Source organism: Giraffa tippelskirchi, chromosome 9 (genome assembly GCF_054371585.1).
Source record: "Giraffa tippelskirchi isolate mGirTip1 chromosome 9, T2T-mGirTip1v1.2.pri, whole genome shotgun sequence".
NCBI classification, from domain to species: Eukaryota; Metazoa; Chordata; class Mammalia; order Artiodactyla; family Giraffidae; genus Giraffa; species Giraffa tippelskirchi.
In genome coordinates, this window is record NC_137283.1 from 166,368,464 (window position 1) to 166,393,474 (window position 25,011).

Consider the following 25,011-nt stretch of genomic DNA (forward strand, 5'->3'; position numbering starts at 1 on the left):
TTCTGAACCTCAGCCGTGGGTCAGGACTAAGTTGGAAGTCATGTGTGTGTTCAGAGGCTGCCTCCTCAGTCCTGCGCCGTCGGGTCAGCAGGCCTGTCGGTCCTGGTAGACCCAAGTCACCTGAGACAGCCACTGACTGGCCAGGGGGAGATTTTGTTGCTGCACGTGGTGAGTTCAGAAAACTTGCAGTTGTTTCTGCTGGGACTGTGGTATTTTGGTGATGTTTCCGGGTGCAGCAGCCAGCCCAGTCCTGTGACAGGCAGCCCTCGCCACTGTGTCTCTTCCTTCATTTTACCCTCTCCTCCTTTTGTTCCTTGCAAGTATCCACTTAAATTCTAGGAATGTGTCCCAACACAGTTTGCGTGTACCTGGGTTAAAGGTGAAGCATAAAAGTGACCTTGGATGGGGACGGACCGCGAAGAGGAGAGCTGATTTATATTTCGCTCCCTGCGGCCAGGAGCTGTGTAACAGGTGTTCGCCCACCCAGGCCTCAGCATTCTCACAGCAGCACCTGTTGTCCCTCATGGAGGCGCCATGTTCACCAGACCCAGCCCTGCCCCAGTGCCTTGTGAGGAAGAACAGATTTCTGAATGTGCTCCTGCTGGGATCCTTGTTAAACCAAACCTCGATCTGATTTCTTTTTCCCTCTGAGACAGGATCAGAAGATGATAGGTTTCCCCACACAGCCTTCACATGTCACTTATTTACACGTCAACCCAACAGCTATTTTTAAAGTACCCACTGTGTGGACACTCGTCCTGCAGTGACCTGGCTGACCCGTCTGCCCCCGCTGTGTTCTCAGAGGCTTGTGTGTCAGATAGACGTGGGTGAGTTACTCTCCACTCACAGTTAGGTGGCTCTCCAGGGCCCACCACGTCACGTCCAGGTCCTTGGCACAGACGCGGGCTCTGCTCCGATGGCTCCCGTCTTCCTCCCCTACACATCCTATCACGTGTCACACAGGTGAGCCTGTCTCCTGTGTGTTCACACACCTGCCTGTTGGCCCACGACTCTCCCTGTCCTAAGGATGCGTGCTGGTGCCCGTGCCCAGGCCATGGCTGTGTAACTGGTGTTCAGACGCCCACCACTGGCCCCACTGCATCCAGGCCGCCTCCTCCCGCTGTGGACGCCGCTTTCTCACCATGTCACTTCCCGTTTCATGGCAGGGGGCGGCGCTGGACAGATTTGGGAGGTTTGGAAGTCGAAGCTGGGGAGCTGCTGGGCTCCAGGAGAATCCCAGTAGTTGATTCGAGCCAGCAGTATTTTCTAGCCCGTGTGCCCCCTGTTGAAGAGTGTCTGAGGGTCTGAGTGTGACTCACACAGGTGCGCATGTGCTAGACAGTGTCCTTCAGCAAATAAAAGTTTTCTTTGGAGAATGAAAAGCATAAGGAGAAGGGACAGGTACAACGTGAGAAGCCTCCGGGGAGGAGCTCAGTGGACGGGTGGCCTCTGCCCTCGGAAGCTGTGGGGCCCCGTCCAGTCCAGAGGGCTGGGAGCAGCTGCTGCTCCTCGTGCGCCTGCCTGGTGAGGTTCAGGCCTCCTCAGGCTTGTGTGGGACGGTTGTGCCCAACTACAGCCACAGAGAACGTCGGTGTAGAACCTCTAAAGTCTAGCTGGCCTTTCAGATCAGGGGAACGCAAGAGTTTGCTCTTGCTTTGTTTTCTGGTGAGTGGTGACGTGTCTGCAGTCCTCTCCTCACCCTGCCTGGGTTTCCACCTGCTTTTAAGACAGTTGTTCTGGTGAAGCAGGGCCCGAAACGGCTGACTTAGGGCTTCAGCTTCAGCGTGTGTGTAACTGCTAATGAGCCCCAGTTACCATAAACACCACACAGTGGAGTGTTTACTGTTCAGTGTTTACCCTGAGGCTTTGCAGCAGGAGAACTGGCCTTTCCGGTTTCTGTGTCCATCACCTCAGCAGGAAGGGCTCAGGAATCAGCACCTCCCTGTCTTCATTCCAAAGCATGAAGACATGTTTAACTCCTATTTCCGAAACATGGGTCACGTCCTTTTATCATCTTATTGGTGAAGCCTTACCGTGGCCACATGGAATTAGCCCGTGCTCACCAGCGACCTGGCCCTGGATTCAGGGCCAGCTTTCTGCCACACTGACTTACCCCAAATCCTGGTTCTTTTGGGGAGAGTTGCTGTGTGACTCGCCCAGTGGCAAGAAGAGGCCCTCAAGCCTCGTATTTTCATTCTGCTGTTTTGACACAATCAAGTGTTTATTTTTGGAATACAGGCTTAGTTTAACATTTGAAAACCAGTGTGATTGCCTTCATTAGCACCATGCATGTTGTAGAGAAAGTATGGGTTGAATTCAGTTATTGTTTGTGGTGAACAGTCTCAGCAGACTAGGACTAGAAGAGAGTTTTCTTAATCTAAGAAAGAGTGTCTACAACAGAAATCAGACTTCATAGTAAAATAGTGGAATTTTTTCCACTATGGTGTGCGTGAGTCAGGGATGGCTTCTTTCACCAACTTCCCTTACACTGAAAGACTAGAACAAAACTATCATTATTGACAGGTGGTGTGATTGTGTTTACGGGGAATCCAAATCTACAGAGTGGCGATTAGACTCACTACACAGATTTATCAGGGGCTAGTGCAGAGTCGACGTGCATAATTCAAGTATATTCTACAAAAACAGAACAAGTAAAGATGACCACCACATTTGCTGTGTTTATGCTTAACATAAAAGGAAAAAAGCGAAACATTTAGGAAAAGCAGCAGTTGGACAGAATCCCACTCTGAGAGCCATAAAGCTATGCTGACAGAATGCGCACTTCTGGGTGAGAACAGGCTGCCTGTTGAAAGGTGCCACTGTCTCCAGAGTGATTACACGCTAAGAGTGCCCCAACCAGCACTGCACACAGCGGCATATAACAGCGTGGAGGGTGAACAACCTAGAAACCCCAGCCCTGCACACAGCGGTGTGGAACAGCGCGGAGGGTGGACAGTGTGGAGAAGCCCGAACCTGCGTGTGCTGTCGAGTTTGTTTGTCCCTCGCTGGCGAGCAGGCCCGTCCACACGTGAGTCGTCAGCTAGCACCACCTGTGGGCCGTGGGGATGACTGAGGGCTTCTTCAGAGCTGAGGACACTTGCTTGGTGGCCCAGGTGCTTGTTGCCTGGTTTGTTTGAAAATTCAGATAGTCTGCAGAGGATCTCTGCTTTGGGACGTGGTTTACTTCTATTAAAATTTACTTTAAAACCAACAGAGAAGTGTATAAGAAATGAAGAAATTGACTGTCTTACAGGAAAACCTACTTCATGAGAGAATTGCCCCCAACCCTCAGTAAGTACGTAACATCTGCATTGGTTCAGCGGACCTTGAGCAGCCTTGGGGGGTGCACTGACCCACAGGGCAGCCTCGGGGCTGGGCATTGCGGGGGGTGAAGGACGTGGAAAGAGGAGGGCCTGAGACCACAGCCGTCCTGCAGGATCAGGCAGGCCTCTGAACACTTGAAATGGCTGGTGCATCTGAGAAACGGTGCAGTTAACCTTACCGCACTTATATTCAATCCCCACCTGCTGCTGGTGTGGGCATTGCCTTTAGAGCCAGACAGTACCGTGTGTGTGGGCACACGGGGCAAGGGCTCCGTGGTTGGAAATAGGCGGTGGGGGCAGAATGCTGATGGCAACGAGGGCTCAGTAACCTGGTGAGACCGCCGATTCACTGAGGGGTCGTGACCACGTTTCTTTCAATAGGAAAATGAAACACGACTTAGAAAAGGGATGAAACATCAGTCCTTTTCCTGGTTTATTTCGGTTTTGTGAAAATCACTGCTGTTTACTTTGAGCAACACAGACCCACCTGATGCTGACAGATGGAGCAGAGCTGCCCTTACTAACAAACCTGTGCACAGTTGCTTGCGGTCCGTTCACCGTTTATGGTCAGCACAGCTGACAGATGCCAAAAGCACGAGCCACTGAGGCGAAGGATGTCAAACTCATGTCTCTGCAGGTTCCTACCATATGGAGCCGCCACAGTGGCCAAGAACAGGAAGGCGGTTTGACAGCAAAATAAAAACGTTGTATGGGTGTGATGTTAATTTGTAAGAAGTACCAGCCCATCTTTGCCAACAAAGGTCCCTCTAGTCAAAGCTTTGGCTTTTCCAGTAGTCATGTATGGATGTGAGAGTTGGACTGTAAAGAAAGCTGAGCGCCAAAGAATTGATGCTTTTGAACTGTGGTGTTGGAGAAGACTCTTGAGAGTCCCTTGGACTACAAGGAGATCCAACCAGTCCATCCTAAAGGAGATCAGTCCTGGGTGTTCATTGGAAGGACTGATGTTGAAGCTGAAACTCCAATACTCTGGCCACCTGATGCGAAGAGCTGACTCACTAGAAAAGACCCTGACGCTGGGAAAGATTGAGGGCAGGAGGAGAAGGGGACGACAGAGGATGAGATGGCTGGTTGGCTTCACTGACTCAGTGGACATGAGTTTGAGTAAACTCCGGGAGTTGGTGATGGACAGGGAGGCCTGGCGTGCTGCAGTCCATGGGGCTGCAAAGTTGGACATGACTGAGCGACTGAACTGAACCAGCCCATCAATGCTGTGCAATAATAGGCCATTTTGTTCTTAAATGACAGACATGTGAAATTTTTACAGTAATGCTCACAGTTAGAATTCTGACTCATCAGTGTCCAGAATGACCCTGTCTTGGCCTCTCCGCCTTTCCTTTTTTTTTTTCCTCTTTGCAAAGTTTGTTTTCTTTTTGTGCTTATTTTTGGCAGTGCTGGGTCTCCACTGCTGTGCACAGGTTTTCTTCATTTATGCTGAGCGGCTTGTTGCCACGTGCGTGCTCTCACGGTGCTGGCTTCTCCTGCTGTGGAGCTTGGGCCCTAGAGCGCGGGCTCGTTGTTCCACAGCACGTGGACTCTCCTTGACCAGGGATCAAACCCATGTTCCCTGCATTGGCAGGTGGACACTGTACCAGCAGGGAGGTTCCTGCCTTTGCTTTTAAAGAAATTTTCCTGGTGGGCCCGAGGCTGTGATCCTGGCGCCTTCCTGGCAGGACGGAGCTTTGGCCTTTGCTGCCCCGAGGGGGTCTGTGTGGAGAGCTGGTCCTTGCCTTGTGGGCACGGTGCCTGAGCCACCAGCCCCGTGGGAGGGAGCTCTGGCTCCCTGTTCGAGGGCTGCCTCCTCACGTTCTCCCCGCGTCTTGCCTCTGCAGCTCGACCACATCGATCCCAGAGCTGTGCAGCTGGCCACCCTCCTGGTCCGCGGCCTCACCACCCTGGTGCTGGTCAATGGTGCCTGCGGCTCCCCCTGGGAGATGGCCGACTTCATGCCCTGGCACCTGTTCGATGGGAAGCTGTTTCATCAGAAGTACCTGCAATCCGAGAAAGGGTATGCCGCAGAAGTGCTCGTGGAGCAAAACGTGAGTCCACAGTCTTCTTCACATTAGAGAAGTTAGTAGGTTTGAAGTCAGTTGTTCAAACGCATCATGAAAACTGAGGGTCCTTGGCTGGAGGTCACAGAGGTCAGCAGCGCTGTCTGCCCTCACAGTCCCGCTCCTTCAGAAGCAGACCCCAGAAACCCGCACTGAGGAGTTCTGAAACTGACCCAGAAATTGGCGCGGCTGTGCCTGGCCTCAGGATCACATCGCGAGCTTCCTGGGCTTGTGCGGAGGCGGGCGAGCGGCATCCTACCGTCTTACACATTCTGTATTTCCGAGTGCCTCTTTTCCTTTTCCCCATTTGAGTGAAGAGCGTGCACTCCCTGCAGACCCGCCTCTGCAGATGTCAGGCTGATGCAGTCGGCGTGGTGGTGATGTGTTCCTTGAATCATTCCGTGAAGGCCGACAGTTTAGTTGGGCTGCTCGCCACCACCCTGGCTCTGTAACTACAATTGCTGCATGGTTCCTGGAAGATTTCCAAGTCAGGCTACAGCCCGGCTCATTTAGAACAAGTGTCAGTACCCACAGGACCCTGTGATGGGCGAGAGCCAACCAACCAGTCAGTAACAGGGTGGCACTCCACGCCTTACACATCAGACAGAAAACGTTGATGTGTTGGCATTGCTATTTCACGCATAGAGACAAATTCAGGGTGTTACAGGAATGTAGGTGTTCAGAATTTAGAAGCAGCCAAAATTAGGTACAGTCAGCAAAAGCAGAGTACTGGCGAAAATGTCCCATGACTGTGGCTTTAGTACCGAATCAGTGAAAGGTAACAGTAGACTAGGCTCATGCCACTGCCCACACGTTACCCCCGCAGACCCCCCTCGCGTCTGGAGCCAGTGCAGGCGGTCATGGGCTACACTTACTGCTCCACGACAAGCGCCGACAGAGCGAGTGCCCAGCCGTCCAGAGGCAGCTAGGAAGGTCACCCGTCCCTGCGCGGTCGGCAGCCTCGCTGTGTCTCCTTGCTGTCTTGGAGCCGGCAGGGGTGCTCTCGGCGCGGTCAGTGGGTGGGCGCAGACATCCCCACAGGCCTGAAGGCCCTTCTGGAGACACTTGTCTCACTGCAGACACAGAGGTGTGCGGCCACTGTCACCGTCAGGTCGCTCAGGCGAGGAGCAGCTTCTGAGCCTCCTGCTTGCTGCAGGGTGGCAAGCAGGCATAGCCTCACTCCCCGCGGCCCTGCGGGCCCCAGGCGCGCTTCCCTCCCCGCCGCTGCGTCTCCCGAGTGCCTGCTGTGTCTGACGCTGCTCTGCCTTCTCGTCTGTTTGCAGAGGTCCCATGTCACCAGATTCCACACCCTGAAGTCGGTCGTGTGCAAGGCCTGTGGGAAGGAGAGCAGACCGATTGTCAGCAGGCGGCACTGGCGTCCACACCATGCAGGTGGGTCCTGGCTCCTCGGCCCTGCGTGCAGCTCCAGGGAGGCTGGCGCAGTGGGAAGAAGCGGAAATGAGGTGCTCGTGTGCTGCTGAGCGGTTCAGTTCTCGCCCCTCAGGAGAGAGTCTGCAGAGGGCAGAGGGCCCTGCCGTGGGGCTTCGCCTGCTCTCCAGGAGGCACTGGAGTGCACGCCACTGGGTTGATGGTTCTTTCTTTGACAAAGGTTTGGGTTTATTTTTTCTCATGATATGAGAAGAACTCAGAATATAAAGAACATAACTAAAAAGGGTTGTTTTAATTATATTGAAACCCAAACACCCTCTCAGCCTGTGCCCTGAAGGTGACATGTTTGCTGTCGACAGTGCCTCTGTGCTCTGTGTCACTGTGAGTGTGCTCCGGGCACGCCTGTCCTCTCCTCCCGGGCACTCGCCTTCCAGCACGTGGTCACGGTGCTCAGGCTCCCCTTAACAGAATCCCCACCTCTGCGCGTGTCGCGTTCGCCTAATAGCTTCCCTGCCTCAAGCTTCCAGTTTTCTGCTTTTACACATGATGGTTTTGTGTGTGTGTTTCCTTAGGGTAGAGTCCCATTGTTCACAGAATTACAGATCCAGGCAGAATCGGATTTTAGATTAATGTTGCCAACTTGTTTTTAAAAGCACATGGTCACTTCACACCTTCACCAGCAGGATTAAGAGTTTCCATTGAGTGCATCCTTGACATCACTTACATTTGCTTTTCTCACTAATTTGATAGATGAAAAAGCCTGTCTCCTTCACTGGGTGCTTCTTTATCAGTGAACTTGGGCATCTTGTTCAGTAACTTGTTGTGTTAATGAGTTCAGATTAATCATGCTCCCATGTCCTCATTTGGGCAGGATCTGTAACTGTCACTGTAGCAGTCCCGGTTTTTCATGACGGAATAAGAGAATTACCCCAAGTTCCTACCCCCCAGACTGTGCTGGTTCTCTCACCAGCCTTGCACGTTTCGCTCTGAGAGATGCTGTGCCCTGAGGTCAGTGAGGCCTGCCCAGCAGCGCCGTGCGCCGTGCGTCCTCCTCCTGCCCATCAGCGCCGTGTGCAGTGGCTTCAGCCCCTCCTGCCTCCTGTGGGACAGACCCCCCTGGCCTCACCCTCTCGCCGTCTGTGACCTTTCTCCTGCTGCCTGGAGCAAAGCAGAAGTTGATTCCTTGCAAAGAATAGGCAGCGTTCTCTCTGCATCAGCTGTTCCCCATATCTCTTGGCAGCGTCACTCAGACCACGTGCCCCGCGAGCACTGGCCCAGGATTCCCGTCGTTGGTGAGGTTGTCTGCAGAACAGGGACGGGCTGGCTACAGACATGCAGACGGCAGGGTGCAGCCTGCTTCAGCCACAGTGGTTGCTGGGAGGCGAACTCCTGAACCTCTTCTGCACGTCACAGTTGGGTGCTTGGGCCTCGGAGGACCACATGTGGGGCAGGTTTTGTTTAAAGCCTAAGACAGCCTGTGGTCTCGCAGGTGTCAGGCGCGCACTTAAAGCTGCCGTCCAGGGGCTCCTTGTAGGGACAGGAAACTGACTGCTCTCTGGTGAAGTGTCCGTACAGATGGCAGACCAGGGCAGGCCTGTCCTATTACCCCAGGTTATGGAGGAAACTGTTAACAGCTTGAGGTTCTCTGGTTCAGTCCCCTGGGCCCCAGTGACCCACCAACACCACGCAGGTTCTTGGCGGCAGAACTCAGCCCCTTGAACCCAGCCCAGTGTCCTCAGTCACCTGTACCAAACACTGCCTCCTCCTCCTGGACAGGGCTGTGCCAGTGACACTTGTCCTGGTACCTTTCAGGCAGCGCCCAGGTCAGAGTGCGTGTAGAGGGCAGGGGTCACAGTGCTGGACCAGTAAGGGGCCGCCCGCCTGTGTCCACCGAGGGCTGGGTCACCTTGTGGCCAGTACTGGGCAGGCTCGGCCTCCTTTCTTTATAGAGCAGCAGGAAGTACCAAGATACTGTTTAAAATTACATTTAAATTTGTACTTAGACTTGCTAGTGCTGCATTCCAGTAGAGACAAACAGAAGGCATCTGGGTTTAGGACTTAAGGAGAGGAAGTGAGAGTGAGCGGGTGAGTGCTGATGGAGTTCGTGACGAGCTGGGAGAGGGCAGTCTGGTGCTATGTCGCAGAGCCCACGTGCTGGTAGCCAGTGGTGCGGGCCTGGGCTTCTAGCTCCGGGCACAGCAGCGTCTGGTCCACTGCCCAGGGCAACTGACCGAGGAGGCCCTGCTTGGAGGCACCTAACAGAACACCCGGCTCATTACCAACACAGACTCTCCTGGGAATAGGTTTAAAGCAGCCCCAACCCAGGCCGGCGCCAGAGCCTGCATTTTTCATGGGCTTTCCCTCTGATGGAAAGGACACCAGGAGTTTGAAAGCTACCAGCCCAGGGCCACCTTGCTCACTCTTAAGAACAACTGCCACTTGGGGTCAGGCACGTGTAGCTGCTGACATGCCGTCGCGTGTCCCCACAGGGCGCTGGGACCGACAGGGATCCAGCTCCCACAGGACAAGCTCCGGGTGCAGCCGGTCTGGCCACGGACAGCACTGGAGGGACCAGGGGCCAGGTAAGAGGCCCGCGGGCGTCCTGGAGCCTGCCTCGTGGCTGCTTGGGCGTAGGTTGTATGTTTGCGAGCGAGTGAGCAGGAAAATGAACAGGTCTGGGAGCCCCGCCGATCAGGTGCAGAGGTAGTCACCATGCTGAGTGCTAGCCTGCTGCCCGGTTCATCTTCTGTCAGTTCGTTCAGCTGCCCAAGACCCAGTTTCATAATTTACTCAAAAGAAAGCTCCTATAAAGGTTACATACACATGTGTGTGCGTGCGTGCTAAGTCACAGCAGTCGTGTCCGACTCTTTGTGACCCCATGGACTGTAGCCCGCCGGGCTCCTCTGTCCATGGGACTCGTCAGCAAGAACGCTGGAGTGGGCGGCCGTGTCCTCCTGGGGATCTTCCCGACCCAGGGATGGAACCCGAGTCTCCTGCATTGGCAGGTGGGTTCTCTACCACTAGCGCTACCTGGGAAGCCCCTGTATACACGTACATCCTTCTAATGCAGTAACGCAGAATGTAGCATTTGCCAGTATCAGCATTTCCTTACGTCCTGTGAGGAGCCCAGGAGCCTCAGAATGTGACCTGGGGAGCAGGCTGAGTCTTTTCCTGCGTGTGTGATACAGACACCTGGTTTCAAACCTGAAGATGGAGTTCATTTTTAGTAATTTACACTTCAGATACACCGAAAGCCTCGTATCAGGATTCAAATTCAGATTCTCTGCAGTTTTGAGAGACAAACAGTGTAGACTTTTGAATTACCTAAGATTTGTAATTTTACCTTTCCAAATGCAAACACTTGTAATTTTCCTGTTCCTTTTGCAACCTTCGAGATGCGTGCCCTGCACCGGCCTCTCGTTTCTGTTCGTGACTGCGGCCAGTCATCACGGCGGCGTGACCCAGGACTCCCGGTGTGGCCCTGGTCCCGCGGGTGGCCTGTGAGGGCTGCGTTCCTCCTGCTGGTTCTTGAAAGATCTGCACACTTAGCAGATATTTGGGGTCCACAGTAGGGTTCCGTGAGGCCCCACCCCTGGAGGAGAGAGAAGCCCTCCCAGTTAGTCAACAGTTGCTGCAGCTGCTCCTCCGACCCCGCTTCCCTGGAGCTTCTGCTACCCAGTCACGCCTCCCAGTGCCCCCGAAGCCTCCAGACGGGCTGGCTGCGCAGTCAGTGGTGCCCACCCCTGGGAGCCACCCTCCAAGGCAGGCGCGGATTCCCTCCCCTGGTGCCAGCCAAGTAGTCTGAAGTTACCTGGCGCAGTGTCACCGAGAGGAAGGAAAATACCAGCTTTTCCATGGTTCCAAGTGTGTCTGAGGGGATTTCCAGTTGAGAAGGGGCTGAGGTTGACTGTACTAAACCACAAGTGGCCCCCACATGTAGGCAGGTCTGTGTCCACCCTGGAATCAGAAGGGGACCCCAGTGCTGTGGACTCACAGTTGAGGGCAAGTCTCTCCTACACAGGGGTGAGGGGCAGGGGGTTGCTGTCCGTCCGTCACAGCCGCACGGTGTGTATGGACAGGGCCCCCAGTTGGGCAGTGGTGCGTGGAGAATCTCCGCTGGTAACTCTTTGAGACTGACGGCCTTCCTCAGGGAAGCCAGGGCAAGGTGGATTTTTTTTTGGTTTTGGTTTTATTGATGTATTTTTGGCTCTGTTAGGTCACCGTCGCTGAGCAAGAGCTTTCTCTAGTTGCTGCGAGCCGTGCTCAAGGTGGCTTGATGCGGAGTGCGGGCTCCAGGGCACAGGCTCAGGAGTTGCGGCTCCGGCTCAGCTGCCTGCGGCTTATGGGGTCTTCCCCGACTAGGGGTCAAACCCGCATCCCTGCGTTGGCGGGCAGATTCTTAACCCCTGGGCCACCAGGGAAGTCCAGGGAAGGTGTTTCTGAGAGAAAGAGGGACTTGGACAGATGTGTATGCCTGGAAGGAGAAGGGCGGGGCTCACCCCCGACCTCCCAGCACGTACCCGGGCTCTGAGGAGAGGGGCGGGGGCGCCTCCACCCCTGTGGGGTCCCCCGGGAGAGGCGGCGGTCGGTCACGCCTAGAGCCTGCGGCGCAGAGCACGGAGGAGACACGGGCCTCACTGGTCCTGGTCTCTGTGCTGGCCCAGGGGCCTTGGTGTGTGTGGTGGGCTGGGGATCAGTGGGGGCGCGGAGCCCCATCCCTGTTACCAGTGAGATGCCAACCCCAGAACGAGGCCCGGCAGAGCGTGGAGGGGCCACAGTCGTCTTCCGCTGCCCGACCCAACGCGGCCGGCTCGGCCCTTCTCCAGAGTCCGTGCCCCCGCTTCCCATGCGTAGGGAAGGCCACCCAGAGCGCCTGCCTGGCCATCTCCCAGTTGAGCTCCCGTTGTGGCTGGGAGTGGGGTGTGAACAGCCACCTTCCTCACTCCTTGGCTCGAGCTTCGGGAGAGCCCCATGGGGAGGCTGCAGGCCGAGCCGGGCACAGGTGGGCAAGGCCGTGACTGTGGGGGGCAAGCACCCTCGTGACCTGCAGTGCCTGTGGGCGCATGTGGCCGATGCCAGCAGCCCACTGACAGGACTCCCCTCAGCCTGCTCCTGCGCTGTCCCAAGTCTCCTCACGGGCGTCAGCCTGGTGCCCTTAGGGTCCTTCTGCTCCGAGCCCCAAGGTCTCTGCTGCTGCTGTTTTGCGGCGGGACGGCGAGCCTGCGGGGTGAGTGCGGGGAGCAGACCGTGTCCTGGGGACACACCGCCAGAAGCAGGCCTTCCGCTGTTCCAGCTGGTGGAGTTGGACCTGGTGGGCCTTGAATTTGAAGCCTGTAGAACAGTACATGCTACAGGCTTTCTTTTCTTACTTTGCTCAGATCCAGACAAGTAGACGCTGCCTCGAGTCCTACAAAGGTAGCGTCTCCAGGGCTCTCCCTGACCTCTGATCTGGAGGGAAGAGACTGATATCCTGGGCTTCCACGGGTCACCATTGTACCTTCTGGATCTCGCTGTTCTCCTTCATTGACTCTAGAGTTTCTCTTAATATTCTTACAGTGACCTGTCCTATTAGAGTTTTTCCTGTTAAAAGCAAAGTCAGTTATACCTCAGTTAAAGCTGTTTTTTAATCGTAAAGCAGGGAAACAAAGCGCGTTGACTGCAGGCTTGGCCTGTGTGGTTTCAGCCATCACTGACCACGTGACCAGAAGCCATTGCCCAACACCAAGCTCTCCCCAGGCCCTTGCCCTCAACCTGTTCAGAGTTTCCTCTGGTTGCTGGCCAAGGAAGAAAAGTCATGAGTATTGGCTTCCTTCTTCCTTCCCTGTGATGGCAGAGCTGTCAGGGGCATGTTACCATCGAAGGAGGAACTGTTTTCCTTGGATCTACAGTAAACAGTTTCTTCAGATTCTGTTGGCAGACAGTGATGTCGAGGAATCTCTCCTCGTGCGAATTAGAAAACAGAGACTTCCTTAGGGTGGAAGAACAGACTCTCATGTCAGCCCTGGCTCCCTGGGCAGGGGTCTTCTCTTGAGAGCCCTTGTAACTAGACGGCAGGGGTCTTCTCTCGGAGCCCTCGTAACTAGACAGCAGGGGTCTTCTCTTGAGAGCCCCCGTAACTAGACGGCAGGGGTCTTCTCTCGGAGCCCCCGTAACTAGACGGCAGGGGTCTTCTCTCGGAGCCCCCGTAACTAGACGGCAGCGGTCTTCTCTCGGAGCCCCCGTAACTAGACGGCAGGGGTCTTCTCTCGGAGCCCCCGTAACTAGACGGCAGCGGTCTTCTCTCGGAGCCCCCGTAACTAGACGGCAGGGGTCTTCTCTCAGAGCCCCCGTAACTAGACGGCAGCGGTCTTCTCTCGGAGCCCCGGTAACTAGACGGCAGGGGTCTTCTCTCGGAGCCCCCGTAACTAGACGGCAGGGGTCTTCTCTCGGAGCCCCCGTAACTAGACGGCAGGGGTCTTCTCTCGGAGCCCCCGTAACTAGACGGCAGGGGTCTTCTCTCGGAGCCCCCGTAACTAGACGGCAGGGGTCTTCTCTCGGAGCCCCCGTAACTAGACGGCAGGGGTCTTCTCTCGGAGCCCCCGTAACTAGACGGCAGGGGTCTTCTCTCGGAGCCCCCGTAACTAGACGGCAGGCCCCTTGGGGAGCAGCTGGGCCATGCGGAGCCCCAGGGGCGGCCCGTGTACCGTGTCCTACATGTGTGGATGGAGCCCCATGGAGGCTGAGGTCACGCTGAGTGCTGTCGGTGATGCAAGTCAGAGAGCGAGCAGGTCGTGCTGAGGGCCTGGTGTCCCCCTGGGCCTGGACCAGAGGACAGGCAGGCAGCAGGTGCCTGGCAATCTCTCCATCGGTCTGGCAGGGTCTGAGGTTCTGGGAAGTGGTAGGTCTGGGAAGCGAGGGAAGGAGGTGTCACCTGCAGGAGCACAAGGCCAGGGCCTCCAGCACTTCGGGCTGACGAGAGGGTTCGAGGACGCATGCCAGCAAGGCCTGTGTGTCTGGTGAGTCGTCCAGCCCGCTCGCGAGCACATTGGCAGAGCAGAGGCCCTGGGGGGAATGCGCTGTCTCCCCGGTCCTTCCGCTCCGCTGGCGACCTGAGCTCTGGGCCCCGCAGGTCCCACTGCCAGACCTCCTGTAGGTCACAGGACCCAGGTCGATGTGTGGACCTGAGGGACCATCAGCTCCGCGAGTGAGGCCAGAGGTCAGGTGCCGGCGGTTCCCGAGCTGGCCCGCTACCCTGGCATGCTGTCCCTGCAGGCTCAGGGCAGACGGCTGCTAGGTGGTCTCTGGGGAAACTCCTGCTCTGTGGGGGCTGCAGGAGCCCCACCCAATTCCAGGGGTGCTAGTGCCAGAGGGTTTGGGGCTGAAACACTTCTCTGGGGGCCTCAGGTTGGAGGCAGAGTGATGTAGTGAATGCTGCGTTGGGATCAGACTTGGGAATTTAGGAGTTGGGACGGGGAGAAACTGCAAGGTCTGACGGGACACAGACCAGCAGGCAGACTGGGTCCTTGCGCGCTGCCCGACACGGAAGGCGCTCAGAAAGTGTTTGCCGTGCACGTGTGTTTGCACACAGAATGCGTCTCACACACACATGTACGTTGAGTCTTTCATTAGAACAGGAGCTCATTTTTTCAGCTCAGGTGATCCGTTTTTTCACCTCCTTCTGTGGTTGAATTATGTCGTCTTTACTTAGCCAGCACATTCTTTTGCTGTGTTTCATCTAGTTTTGAGCCCCTATTATAGTATTTTTTGGAGATACTCAAACAGTCCAAGCATTATCACTATTTTCAGGACAGAGTTAACAAGCAGGTTTCCCATGGCAGCCCCCAGGCCCCCTGACCTGATGAGAGGTGAGCCGCTCCATTTGGGCCGGGCAGAGAGGTGAGAACCGAGGGCTGGGAGCCTTTCTGGGCTGGGAGCCAATGAGACAGGGGTGGGGACCTGGGGCCAGCAGAGGTGTGAACCTCTGTTCACCAAGGGGTGAACATCAAAGCTTTCGGAACTTTTAAAATGCTAGCCGGCAGCTAAAGTGAGAACATTTAACCTCTTCATGCTGTTCGTGAGAAATGATGTGTTAAATTCCACAGTTGGTAGCTACAAATTTGCCTGTGATTTCTTCAGGTTTTCACTTCTCAGTGGTGATTCCTAGGAGGCCTGGGCTGTTGTAAAGCTGCCTCTGATCATCTGTGATAACAAGGATGCTGCCTGGAAACCTCATCTGGCCACTGCTGTGACCCTCTCTTGTCACCCTCCTGGGGGGTGCAGGTGACAAGGCTGCACATCACTTCTGCTGGAAAAGTGTTACATTTTAAATGTGAAAAGCCATCACCTGTTTTACTTGTAGAGTGGTTCTTTTCTGAGCCTAGCGACTCCAGAAGGTGGGCAGTAGCCCCGAGGGTGGGGATGGGGAGGCCCTGGGCTCTGCTGCAGCGGGAGCCACGCTCACGCTTCCCTTCTCTTGGCAGAACATCCCAGGCGCCATCTGCACGGGAAGGGCCATTTGCAAACATCCCTGGCAGCAGTGGCCGTGTAGACGCCGTGCAGACGGTGGCCCTGGAGTTGAGGGGAGCAGTTCTGACAAGGCTTCCTTCCACCAACAGAACTGCCTCTTAATTAATTGCTTCCTACTTTAATGAATAATTATGGAACAAAATTTTAATGACAGGTGGCCACAGCTAAAGAGAGAATAAATTTCTGGCCCAAATACAACTCAGATGTCATTTTTGTACATACTTAGAAATGTGTCATTTTTTTCTGTTTGGTTTTCAGAGAAATTTAATTCTTTTTTTTTGTTTTGTTATCTGTTTGGTGCAGGAAGTAGACAGTATGAGCCTGACCAGTGGAGAAGATATTAGTCATCTTCTGGGTAAGTCCACCACTTAACATCTTCAGAATAAATCAGTTCTATCAAAGATTGAAGTAAAACATCTGTCTTTATAACAAATCTTTCATATCAAGTACCAAACTTTTAAAAGAATTCAGATGTTAAAACCTCCCAACTTGGTTTCAAGGTAAGTTTGCTTCCTCTAGAAAAAGTGTGCACAGAAGCAGAAGATGCAGAGTCTGGCTGTCAAACCAGAGTGAAGCCTTTGGACCCTCTGGACCCTCCTTTAGAGTGAAGTCATCTGAGGAGAGGCTCGCCGGGGGTTCCAAACCCAGCGTCACTTCAAGAGGAAAAGCGTCTGTTTCAGCCTTCTTCCTCATTCGACTTTAAAACGCCTTTGTGGGCTTACCTGTAGAAGTCGTCCTGACTCCACGTCCCCAAACAGCCATGGTTAATTAATGTCTTCATGCCGGTCTGCATCTGTTGATTCTTTTAATGAATTGGAATCTTATTATATCCCCCTTTTTTTAACTTTAATACTAGATTGTGAGGATATTTCCCAGATGATCTTATCTTTCAAGACATGATGTCTAATAAGCTGTATCATTTTCCAGGAATTATTTACTAATTATAAATTAAACCAGAAGTAAAGTTTCCAACTGTACCTTCACAGAGAAAGATATACCAGCTTCTTTCTCACCTTCTTGGTGGGAGAGGTGACTGCATGGTCTTGACATTGCCTGTGACGCATGGATCTGTTTCAGTTACGTCACCCTCTCATTTAGAATTTGCTCCAGCCCAGAGCCTGTGCCCATGAAGACACACCTGGATTCAGCACATGTTAGGCATCAGACAGGAAGCCTGCCATCCGTGTGAAGAGAGACAGTAGTTGAGTGTCAGGAAGCCTAATTTATGATGCCGCTAACAAGTGGGACATATGTTGCTCTTTATCTGTGAGCCCTGAAGGGCTCTTGTTAAAAAATATTCTAAATGAATCCAAGTTCAGAGACATTCTTTTCATGAAAGAATTTTCACATAATCTAAGAATTGAAATTTTAAGCCCCAAATTGTCTTGACCTCAGCCCCTGGGTATTTTGATAATTGAAAATAATCTAGATTAGGGATTAGGTTAGCAGCTGTCTCCCTTTGGCCTGGAGCTGCTGGGACTGCCAGTCCACCTTCCAGGCTGCAGCCGCACCTGGGAGGGCCTCTGAGGCGTGCTTGCCGGCACTCACAAGACACGTCCTTCAGCTGACGTCATTAAAACAAAATAAACCCTAAACGAATCACAGTGCAGTTTGTATCTTTGCACTTGATGCTTTAGCCCGGCTGATAGCTGTGTGTGCAGGCTCCTTACTGTGTTTTAGAATCTCGTTTGGTAGTATGTACCAAAAAGAAATACAGCCTCCCATTCACTTCCTACAGGTCCTTCTTCAGGACATCTGCATGTCTAGTCACTTTTCATGCAGTCATGTAGGACCTATAGCCTTTTTTTCCAGTTTTGGAAATAGATTTTATTTTATATGTAGGTTTCCTGTCTAAATCTTTAACATTCTATTCATTTTGTTTTTGCTAATTTGAGACGACTACTCCTTCTAGAAGTTTCATTTCTTTGTTGCTTATTTGTGTAACTTTGAAATAAATCTCTCATTCCTTAGACTAGAAGAGTAGACTTCCATGAATATCATTTCCCCCCTTCATAAGTAAATTCTGACTTGTCAGTAAAATATTTATGTTCATTTAGCAAGCTTAAGTAAAGCCATTGAGTTGATAAAATCTTGACTACATTTGGAAAACCAGTGCAGTGATGTTTTTGTAATCTTGGTGGTGTTATATTAACTCTGCAGTTAAGTCTTCTGATGAAGGCTCCGTATATCAGTTTTAAAATGAAAATAAAAGTATTATTATTCATAAGGAAATGTAATTCACTTTTTAAAAGTTATTTGAAAGACATTTTACCAACATATTAGGATCTTTGTGAAGAAAAAGGATGTTAAATTTTGTCTGATGCTTTTTCTGCATCTATTGAGATAATCATATAATTTTTCATTTTCATTTTGTTAATGCGGTATATCACATTGATTGATTTGGGAATGTTGAACCATCGTTGCATCCCTGGGATAAGTTCCAGGTGCCCAAGGTATACAGTCTTTTTTAACGTACTGTTGGATTCAGTTTGCTAATATTAGGTTGATGGAAAAAGTAACTGTGGTTTTGGACTGTGAATTTTAAATTATTATAACTAGGCTCAAACACATCTTTATTAATCAAAATAGGAGCCATTACAATCAATATGTTTCTACCAGTGAGAACTAAGCTTATTTCTGTAGCATAAAAATCCATGCTTTGGGATTTGACAAACTCACTCTTGGAAAGCGTTTTCTGCTTCCTGCTGGCTGTGGAAGTGTTTCCGCTGCAAAACGTTGTTGAGATGCTTGAAGAAGTGGTAGTGGGTTGGTATTTGCCTGCTATGAACATGGCGGGTAAGGCAAAACTTCATAACCCAGTTCTTTCAACTTTTGAAGTGTTGGTTGTGCAACCTGCAGTTGGGCGTTGTCGTGGAGAAGAATTGGGCCCTTTGTGTTGACCAGTGTGGGCTGCAGGCGTTTTTGGTGCATCTCATTGATTTGCTGAGCATACTTCTCAGATATAATGGTTTCAGCGGGATTCGGAAAACTGTAGTGGATCAGACCAGCAGCAGACCACTATGGTAAATGCTGACCACAGTTGCCATGACCTTTTTTTGGTGCAAGTTTGGCTTTGGGAAGTACGTCACCAGTTGTGGTATAAAATCTACTTTTCATCGCACGTCACAATCCAACCAAAAAATGGTTCATTGTTGTGCAGAATAAGAGAAGGTGACACTTCAAAATGACGATTTGTTTATTTTCGGTCAGCTCATGAGGCACCCATTTATCGTGTTTTTCACCATTCCGATTTGCTTAATGCCAAATGACTGTAGAATGGTCGATGTTGAGTTCTTGAGCAACTGCTTGTGCAGTTGTAAGATGGTCAGCTTCAGCGGAGGCTCTCAGCTGGTCACGGTCCGCTCCCAGCGGCCGGCCCCGCGCACCTCATCTTCAGGGCCCTCGTCTCCTCGGCACAACTTCTTGCTCCACTGCTGCACTGTCCGTTCCTTACCAGTTCCTGGGCCTAATGTGTTGCTGATGTGGCAAGTTCTCTCCACTGCTTTGCGACCCATCTTGAACTAAAAATTGCTCAAATTTGCTTTTTGTCTAACATCATTTCTGTAGTCTAAAATAAGTATAAAATAAACAGCAAGTAATAAGTCATTAGCAAAAAACATGAAGTGAGAAATGCACATTGAAGTGATGTATAACATAACCACATTTATTTAAGAATGTATTCCATTGTAAACCCATGGCTGATTTGTGTCAATGTATGGCAAAAACCACTACAATATTGTAAAGTAATTAGCCCCCAACTAAAATAAATAAATTTATTTAAAAAAAAAAAAAGAATGTATTCCAGTATCAAACAGCAAAGTTCAACAATGCAAAACCACAATTACTTTAGCACCAACATAATAACTTGGTTGAGGACTTCCCGGGTGGCACAGTGGTAAAGAATCCACCTGCTAATACTTCCCCTGATCGGGAAGATTCCCTGGGGTAAGAAATGGCAACGCATGCCAGTATTCTTGCCTGGAGAATTCCATAGACAAAGGAGCCTGGCAGGCTACAATCCATAGGGTCGCAAAGAGTTGGACACGATTGTGGCCTGAGCACATACACGTGCTTTGTTGAGGATTTTTGCATTAGTCGTCGTCAGGAATATTGGCCTGTGGTTTTCTTTTCTTGTGATGTCCTTGGCTGTTTCAGTATCAGGATGATGCTGTCCTTGTAAAATGAGATTGGAAGTGTTCTTTCCCTTCAGTTTTTTGAAAGACTCTGAGAAGGATTAGCATTAATTCTTTTTTAAACGTTTAGTAGAATTCACCAGTGAAGCCATCTGGTCCTGAGCTTTTGTTGGAATGTTTTTAGTTACTGACTCACTGGTCTGTTCTGATTGTCTGTCTCATTGTAATTCAGTCTTGGTAAGTTGGGGCTTCCCAGGTGGTGCTAGTGTTAAAGAACCGGCCTGTGAATGCAGGAGACATAAGAGACGTGGGTTCGATCCCTGGGTCTGGAAGATCCCCTGGAGGAGGTCATGGCAACCCACTCTGGTATTCTTGCCTGGAGAATCCCATGGACAGAGGAGCCTGGCGGGCTACAGCCCATGGGGTTGCACAGAGCCGGACACAGCTGAGACGATGCACGTACACACACTCTGCTGTCTTTGGACTTAGTATGTTCCTTCCCTAGTTCTTCAAGTGTGATGGTACATCTTTCTTTTTTAATATAGGGATTTATTGCTATAAACTTCATTCTTAGAACTACTTTTACTGCGTTAAGTTTTTGTATGTTGTATTGCCATTTTTGCTTGCCTAGAGATGCATTTTGATTTCCCTTTTGATTTCTTCCTTGACTTATTGCTTGGTCAAGAATGTGTTAATTCCCACAGATTTGTGAATTTTCCAGTTTTCCTCCTCTTATTGATTTCTAGTTTCATCACATCGTTATCCTTGGGCAAATTGCAGGAGATGGTGAGGGATAGGGAAGCCTGGTGTGCTACAGTCCATGGAATTACGAAGAGTCAGACATGAGTTAGCGGCTGAGCAACAGCAACCATTGTTACCAGAAAATATACTTGATGTAACATTAGCCTTAAATTCTTAAGATTTGTTTTGTGGACTAACATATCTGTCCTAGAGAATATTATATTGTTTTTACCTAAGAAGACTGTATATTCTGCTATTGGATGGAAATGTTCTACATGTGTCTGTTAAGCCTACTTGATGTAAAACAGTTCAAGTTCAGTGTTTATTGATTTTATTTCTGGATGATTCTACTACCCATTGTTAAAAGCAATTATTATTGTCAGTACTAATATTATGCTATTATTACATTGTTATCTGTCTGTCTCTTTCGTTTTGTTAATATTTTCCTTATATATTTACATTTATATATTTATATTTGTATATGTCCATTTTAACAACCTTTCATGATAAAAACTTTCAACAAATTAAGTATAAAAGGAATGTACTTCAACATAATAAAGGCCATATATGACAAACCCACAGCTAACATCATACATAATGGTGAATGGTTGAAGGCTTTTCCTCTAAGACCAGGAACGTGACAAGGGTGCCCACTGTCACTATTTCTATGCAACATAGTACTGGAAGTTCTAGCCAGAGTGGTTAGGCAAGAAAAAGAAATAAAAGACATCTACATTGGAAAGGAAGAAGTAAAACCTGTTTGCAGATGTCATGATCTCACATATAGAAAACCTTAAAGACTCCACCAAAGAAGTGTTAGAACTAGTAAATGATTCTAGGATATAAAATCAGCATACAAAAAAAGTTGCATTTCTGTACACTGACAACAGAGTTGGACCATAAAGAACATTGAGTGCCAAGTAATTGATGCTTTCAAATTGTGGTGCTGGAGAAGACTCTAGAGAGTCTTTTGGGCTGCTTGGAGATCAAACCAGTCAATCCTAAAGGAAATCAGCCCTGAATAGTCATTGGAAGGACTGATGCTGAGGCTGAAGCTCCAGTACTTTGGCCACCTGATGTAAAGAGCAGACTCATTGGAAAAGACCTTCATGATGGGAAAGACTGAAGACAAGAGGAGAAGGGGGCAGCAGAGAATGAAATGGTGGGATCATCACTGACTCAGTGGGCATGGATTTGAGCGGACTCGGGGAGATAGAGGCGGAGGACGGGCACCTGGTGCGCTGCAGTCCACGGGGTCGCAAAGAGTCAGACACAGCTTATCAGCTGAACAACAGCAGCAGAGTATCAAAAAAGAACTTAAGAGAACACTTCTATTGATAATGGCATCAAAAAAGAATGAAGTGCTTAGAAGGAAGTTTAACGAAGAGGTAGCAGGTCTGTTTACTGAAAATTATAAAACAGTGATGAAAGACATCGAAGAGGACACAAATAAATGGAAAGATATCCCATGTTCATGGGCTAGAAGAATTAATATTGTTAAAATGTCCATTCTACCCAGAGTGATTTACAGATTCAATGCAGTCTCTACCAAAATTCCAATGGCATTTTACAGAAATAGAACAAACAATCCTAAAATTTGCATGGAACCACAAAATACCCCAGATAGCCAAAGCAATATTGAGAAATGAGAATAAAGCTTGGAGGGTCACATTTCCTGATTTCAAACTATGTTACAGAGCTTGAGTAACCAAAACTACAGTTTTGGTATAAAAGCTGACATATAGATCCATAGAACAGAATAAAAAGCCCCCAAATAAACCCTCATGCATGATCAGTTAATCTTCCGCAAGGTCTCCAAGAAGTCTCATCAATAAATGATGTTGGGAAAACTAAGATAGTCACATAACAAAACAATGAAATTGAACCCTTACACCATACACAAAAATCAATTCAAAATGGATTAAAGAAATAACCTAAAATGTTGAAATTCTTAGAAGAAAGTGTAGGTAATAACCTTGACATTCATCTTGGCAGTAATTTTTTTTCTTTTGGATAGAACACCAAAAAGCAAAGGCAGCAAAAGTGAAAATAAACAAGGGGAAGCATATCAAACAAAAGCAGAAGGAATAATGAAGAAAATGAAAACCCAACCTAAAGAATGGTTTAGAGTATTTGCAAACCATACCTAATAAGGAGGTACTATCCAAAATATATAAGGAACTCTTATAACTCATTAGCAAGAAAGCAAATGATTGAAAAAATGGACAAAGGAATAGAGAGAAGGGAATCTTGTACACTGTTGCAAATGTAAAATGGTACAGCTACTATAGAAAACAGTATAGAAGTTTCCTCAAAAAATTAAAAATAGAACTACCATATGATCCAGCAGTCCCAATTCTGCTATACTTTCCTCAAAAAATTAAAAATAGAACTACCATATGATCCAGCAGTCCCAATTCTGCTATACTTTCCTCAAAAAATTAAAAATAGAACTACCATATGATCCAGCAGTCCCAATTCTGCTATACTTTCCTCAAAAAATTAAAAATAGAACTACCATATGATCCAGCAGTCCCAATTCTGCTATACTTTCCTCAAAAAATTAAAAATAGAACTACCATATGATCCAGCAGTCCCAATTCTGCTATACATATCCAAAGGACACTGAATCAGTATCGCAAAGAGACATCTGCATTCCAACGTTCATTTCCGCACTGTTCACAAGAACCAAGCTATGGAAACAACCTAAGCATCCTTTATTCATTCATTTGATGAATGAATGAAGAAATTATGGTGTATATATATGAAAGGAATATTATTCAGCTTTTTTTAAAAAACGGAAATTCTGTTATTTGTGGCAGTGTTGATAAACTTGTAGATCATTATGTTAAGTGAAGTAAGCCAAACACAAAAAGACAAATACTGCACGATACCACTTACATGTAGAATCTAAAAAAGTTGAACTTGTGAAGAGAATAGAATGGTGGTTGCCAGGGGCTGGAGGGTTGGGGAAATGGGAAGAGATGCGTCAAAATGGACAAACTTTCAGTTATGAGATGAATGAGTTCCTGGGATGTGATGTGTAGCACGGCAACCATGTTGATAATAATATAATATATACTTGAAATTTGCTAATAGAGTCTTCTCACTCCCCCTACACACACACAAATGTTAACTATGTGAAGTGATGGTACAGCACACAGGCAGACATGCGCAGCACACAGGCAGACACATACAGCACACACACAACACATGCAGACAGCACACACGCAGGCACGCGCAGCACACATGCAGACGCGTAGCACAGACATGCACAGCACACGCAGACACACGCAGACCCATACAGCATACGCAGACACATGCAGCACACACGCAGATGCGCATCACACAGACACATGCACAGGACACGCGCAGCACACGCAGACGTGCAGGACACAAGCAGACACGTGGCACACACGCAGACACGTGCAGCACACATGCAGACGTGCAGCACACAGACACATGCACAGGACACGTGCAGACACAGCACACGCAGACATGCGCAGCACAGACACACGCAGCGCACACGGAGACATGTGCACAGGCAGGGGCTTGTTTGGGCTTCTTCCCAGCATGGCAACTGGATACCAAGGTAAGTGCCCCATGAGCTAACGAACCAGGCAGAAGCCACATCACCTTTTATAACCTAGTAACTCATCCTCTTCTGCCATATTGTGTCCAATAAGGTAGCCAGAAAGGCCAGTCCAGCTTCAGGTGGAGATGAAGTAGACTTTCCTCTCAGTGGGAAAGGAGTGGGGTTCTGGAAGAGCATAGGAGACAGGAGTATTGCTGTGACCATTTGTGGAAACAGTCTCCTGCACGGAGCGTTCCCCTCCCCCATAAAAACAACTTCAGCTCTCCTGTCATCTACCAACACCACTTTTCCTGTTCCCTTCTGATTCTCCAGACGTGGGCTCCTGGCTCAGTCTTCCCAGCATGACTCTTGAGATGATTTGAACAGCCATGACTCAATAGTCCCTCCAGCAGCCTAATGTTAGTCCCTTGCGCTCCCTTTCTGTCGCCTTTGCCAGCCCTGCCATACACTCAGTGCTCACCAGCCGCAAGGGATTTGGCCCCGGGCCCCACCAGCCCATAGTCTCCCAGGCCTCCCTGCTTAGCTCCCCCACTCCCTGATCCCAGGCACAGGTGACAGCTCTTTGTGTACATTCTGGACACACTTGCCGTCTTTGAAGGCCAAGTACATTTTTATTGAGGAAATAAAAATAAAATGACTTAGAAATAATCAAAGTACTACATTCCACAATTCATGGCAGGAGAGTGATGTCACGGAAGATGTGGAACAGGAGGGTGCGGACATGCGTCTGTCCACCTGGACATGCAGACATGTGCACAGCACGCACAGATGTGTGCAGCATACGCAGACACGTGCATAGCACATGCACAGATGTGTAGCACACATGCAGACGTGCACAGCACACAGCCACATGCACAGCACACTGACGTGCAGCACACGCAGACACGTGGATCTCACCCTCGGATGTGATGCTCCCCATGGAGGAGTTGCAGCTTACCCCTCCTGTCCCTTCTGTCCCGCCCACCCCCGCATGCCCAGGCCCTCCCACTTAGGAAGCCATCATGTCCTGGCAGGAAGGGCTGGCAGCCCCAGAAGATGCCGATGCCAGGGAGACTCACTTGGCTTGTGTTCCAGGTGGTCCAATTAACACCTGCCTCTTTTGTCCCCGTTGGAGACAATTGTAAGTCACGTGTTCTTCCTTAAGCGGAAAGAGGTGATTCCTGTGCCAATTTATTCTTCTAACGTTATTTGCATACTTGCAGACACACATTGGACTCCTTAGGCCCAGCAGCTCTTCCCTCACACAGCTTTCCGTC

At 50.0% G+C, this 25,011-nt stretch overlaps 1 protein-coding gene across 6 annotated transcripts in view; it reads left to right on the plus strand.

The window, feature by feature from the left end:
* FAM120B (family with sequence similarity 120 member B) overlaps nucleotides 1–20,571 on the plus strand; it is a 63,599-nt gene extending 43,028 nt beyond the window's left edge. For 4 of the 6 annotated variants that reach the window (XM_081529798.1, XM_081529803.1, XM_081529801.1 and 1 more), the window contains 5 exons: nucleotides 5,174–5,380; nucleotides 6,676–6,784; nucleotides 9,271–9,363; nucleotides 15,590–15,641; nucleotides 15,806–20,571. In XM_081529798.1, the coding sequence (XP_081385924.1) occupies nucleotides 5,174–5,380; nucleotides 6,676–6,784; nucleotides 9,271–9,363; nucleotides 15,590–15,630 (450 nt within the window). In that variant the 3' untranslated portion in view covers nucleotides 15,631–15,641; nucleotides 15,806–20,571. Of the gene's footprint in view, nucleotides 1–5,173; nucleotides 5,381–6,675; nucleotides 6,785–9,270; nucleotides 9,364–14,896; nucleotides 15,154–15,589; nucleotides 15,642–15,805 lie in introns of all 6 variants that reach the window. The other 2 variants (XR_014065326.1, XM_081529799.1) reach the window with 2 other exon arrangements.
* Nucleotides 20,572–25,011: the final 4,440 nt, after the last annotated feature.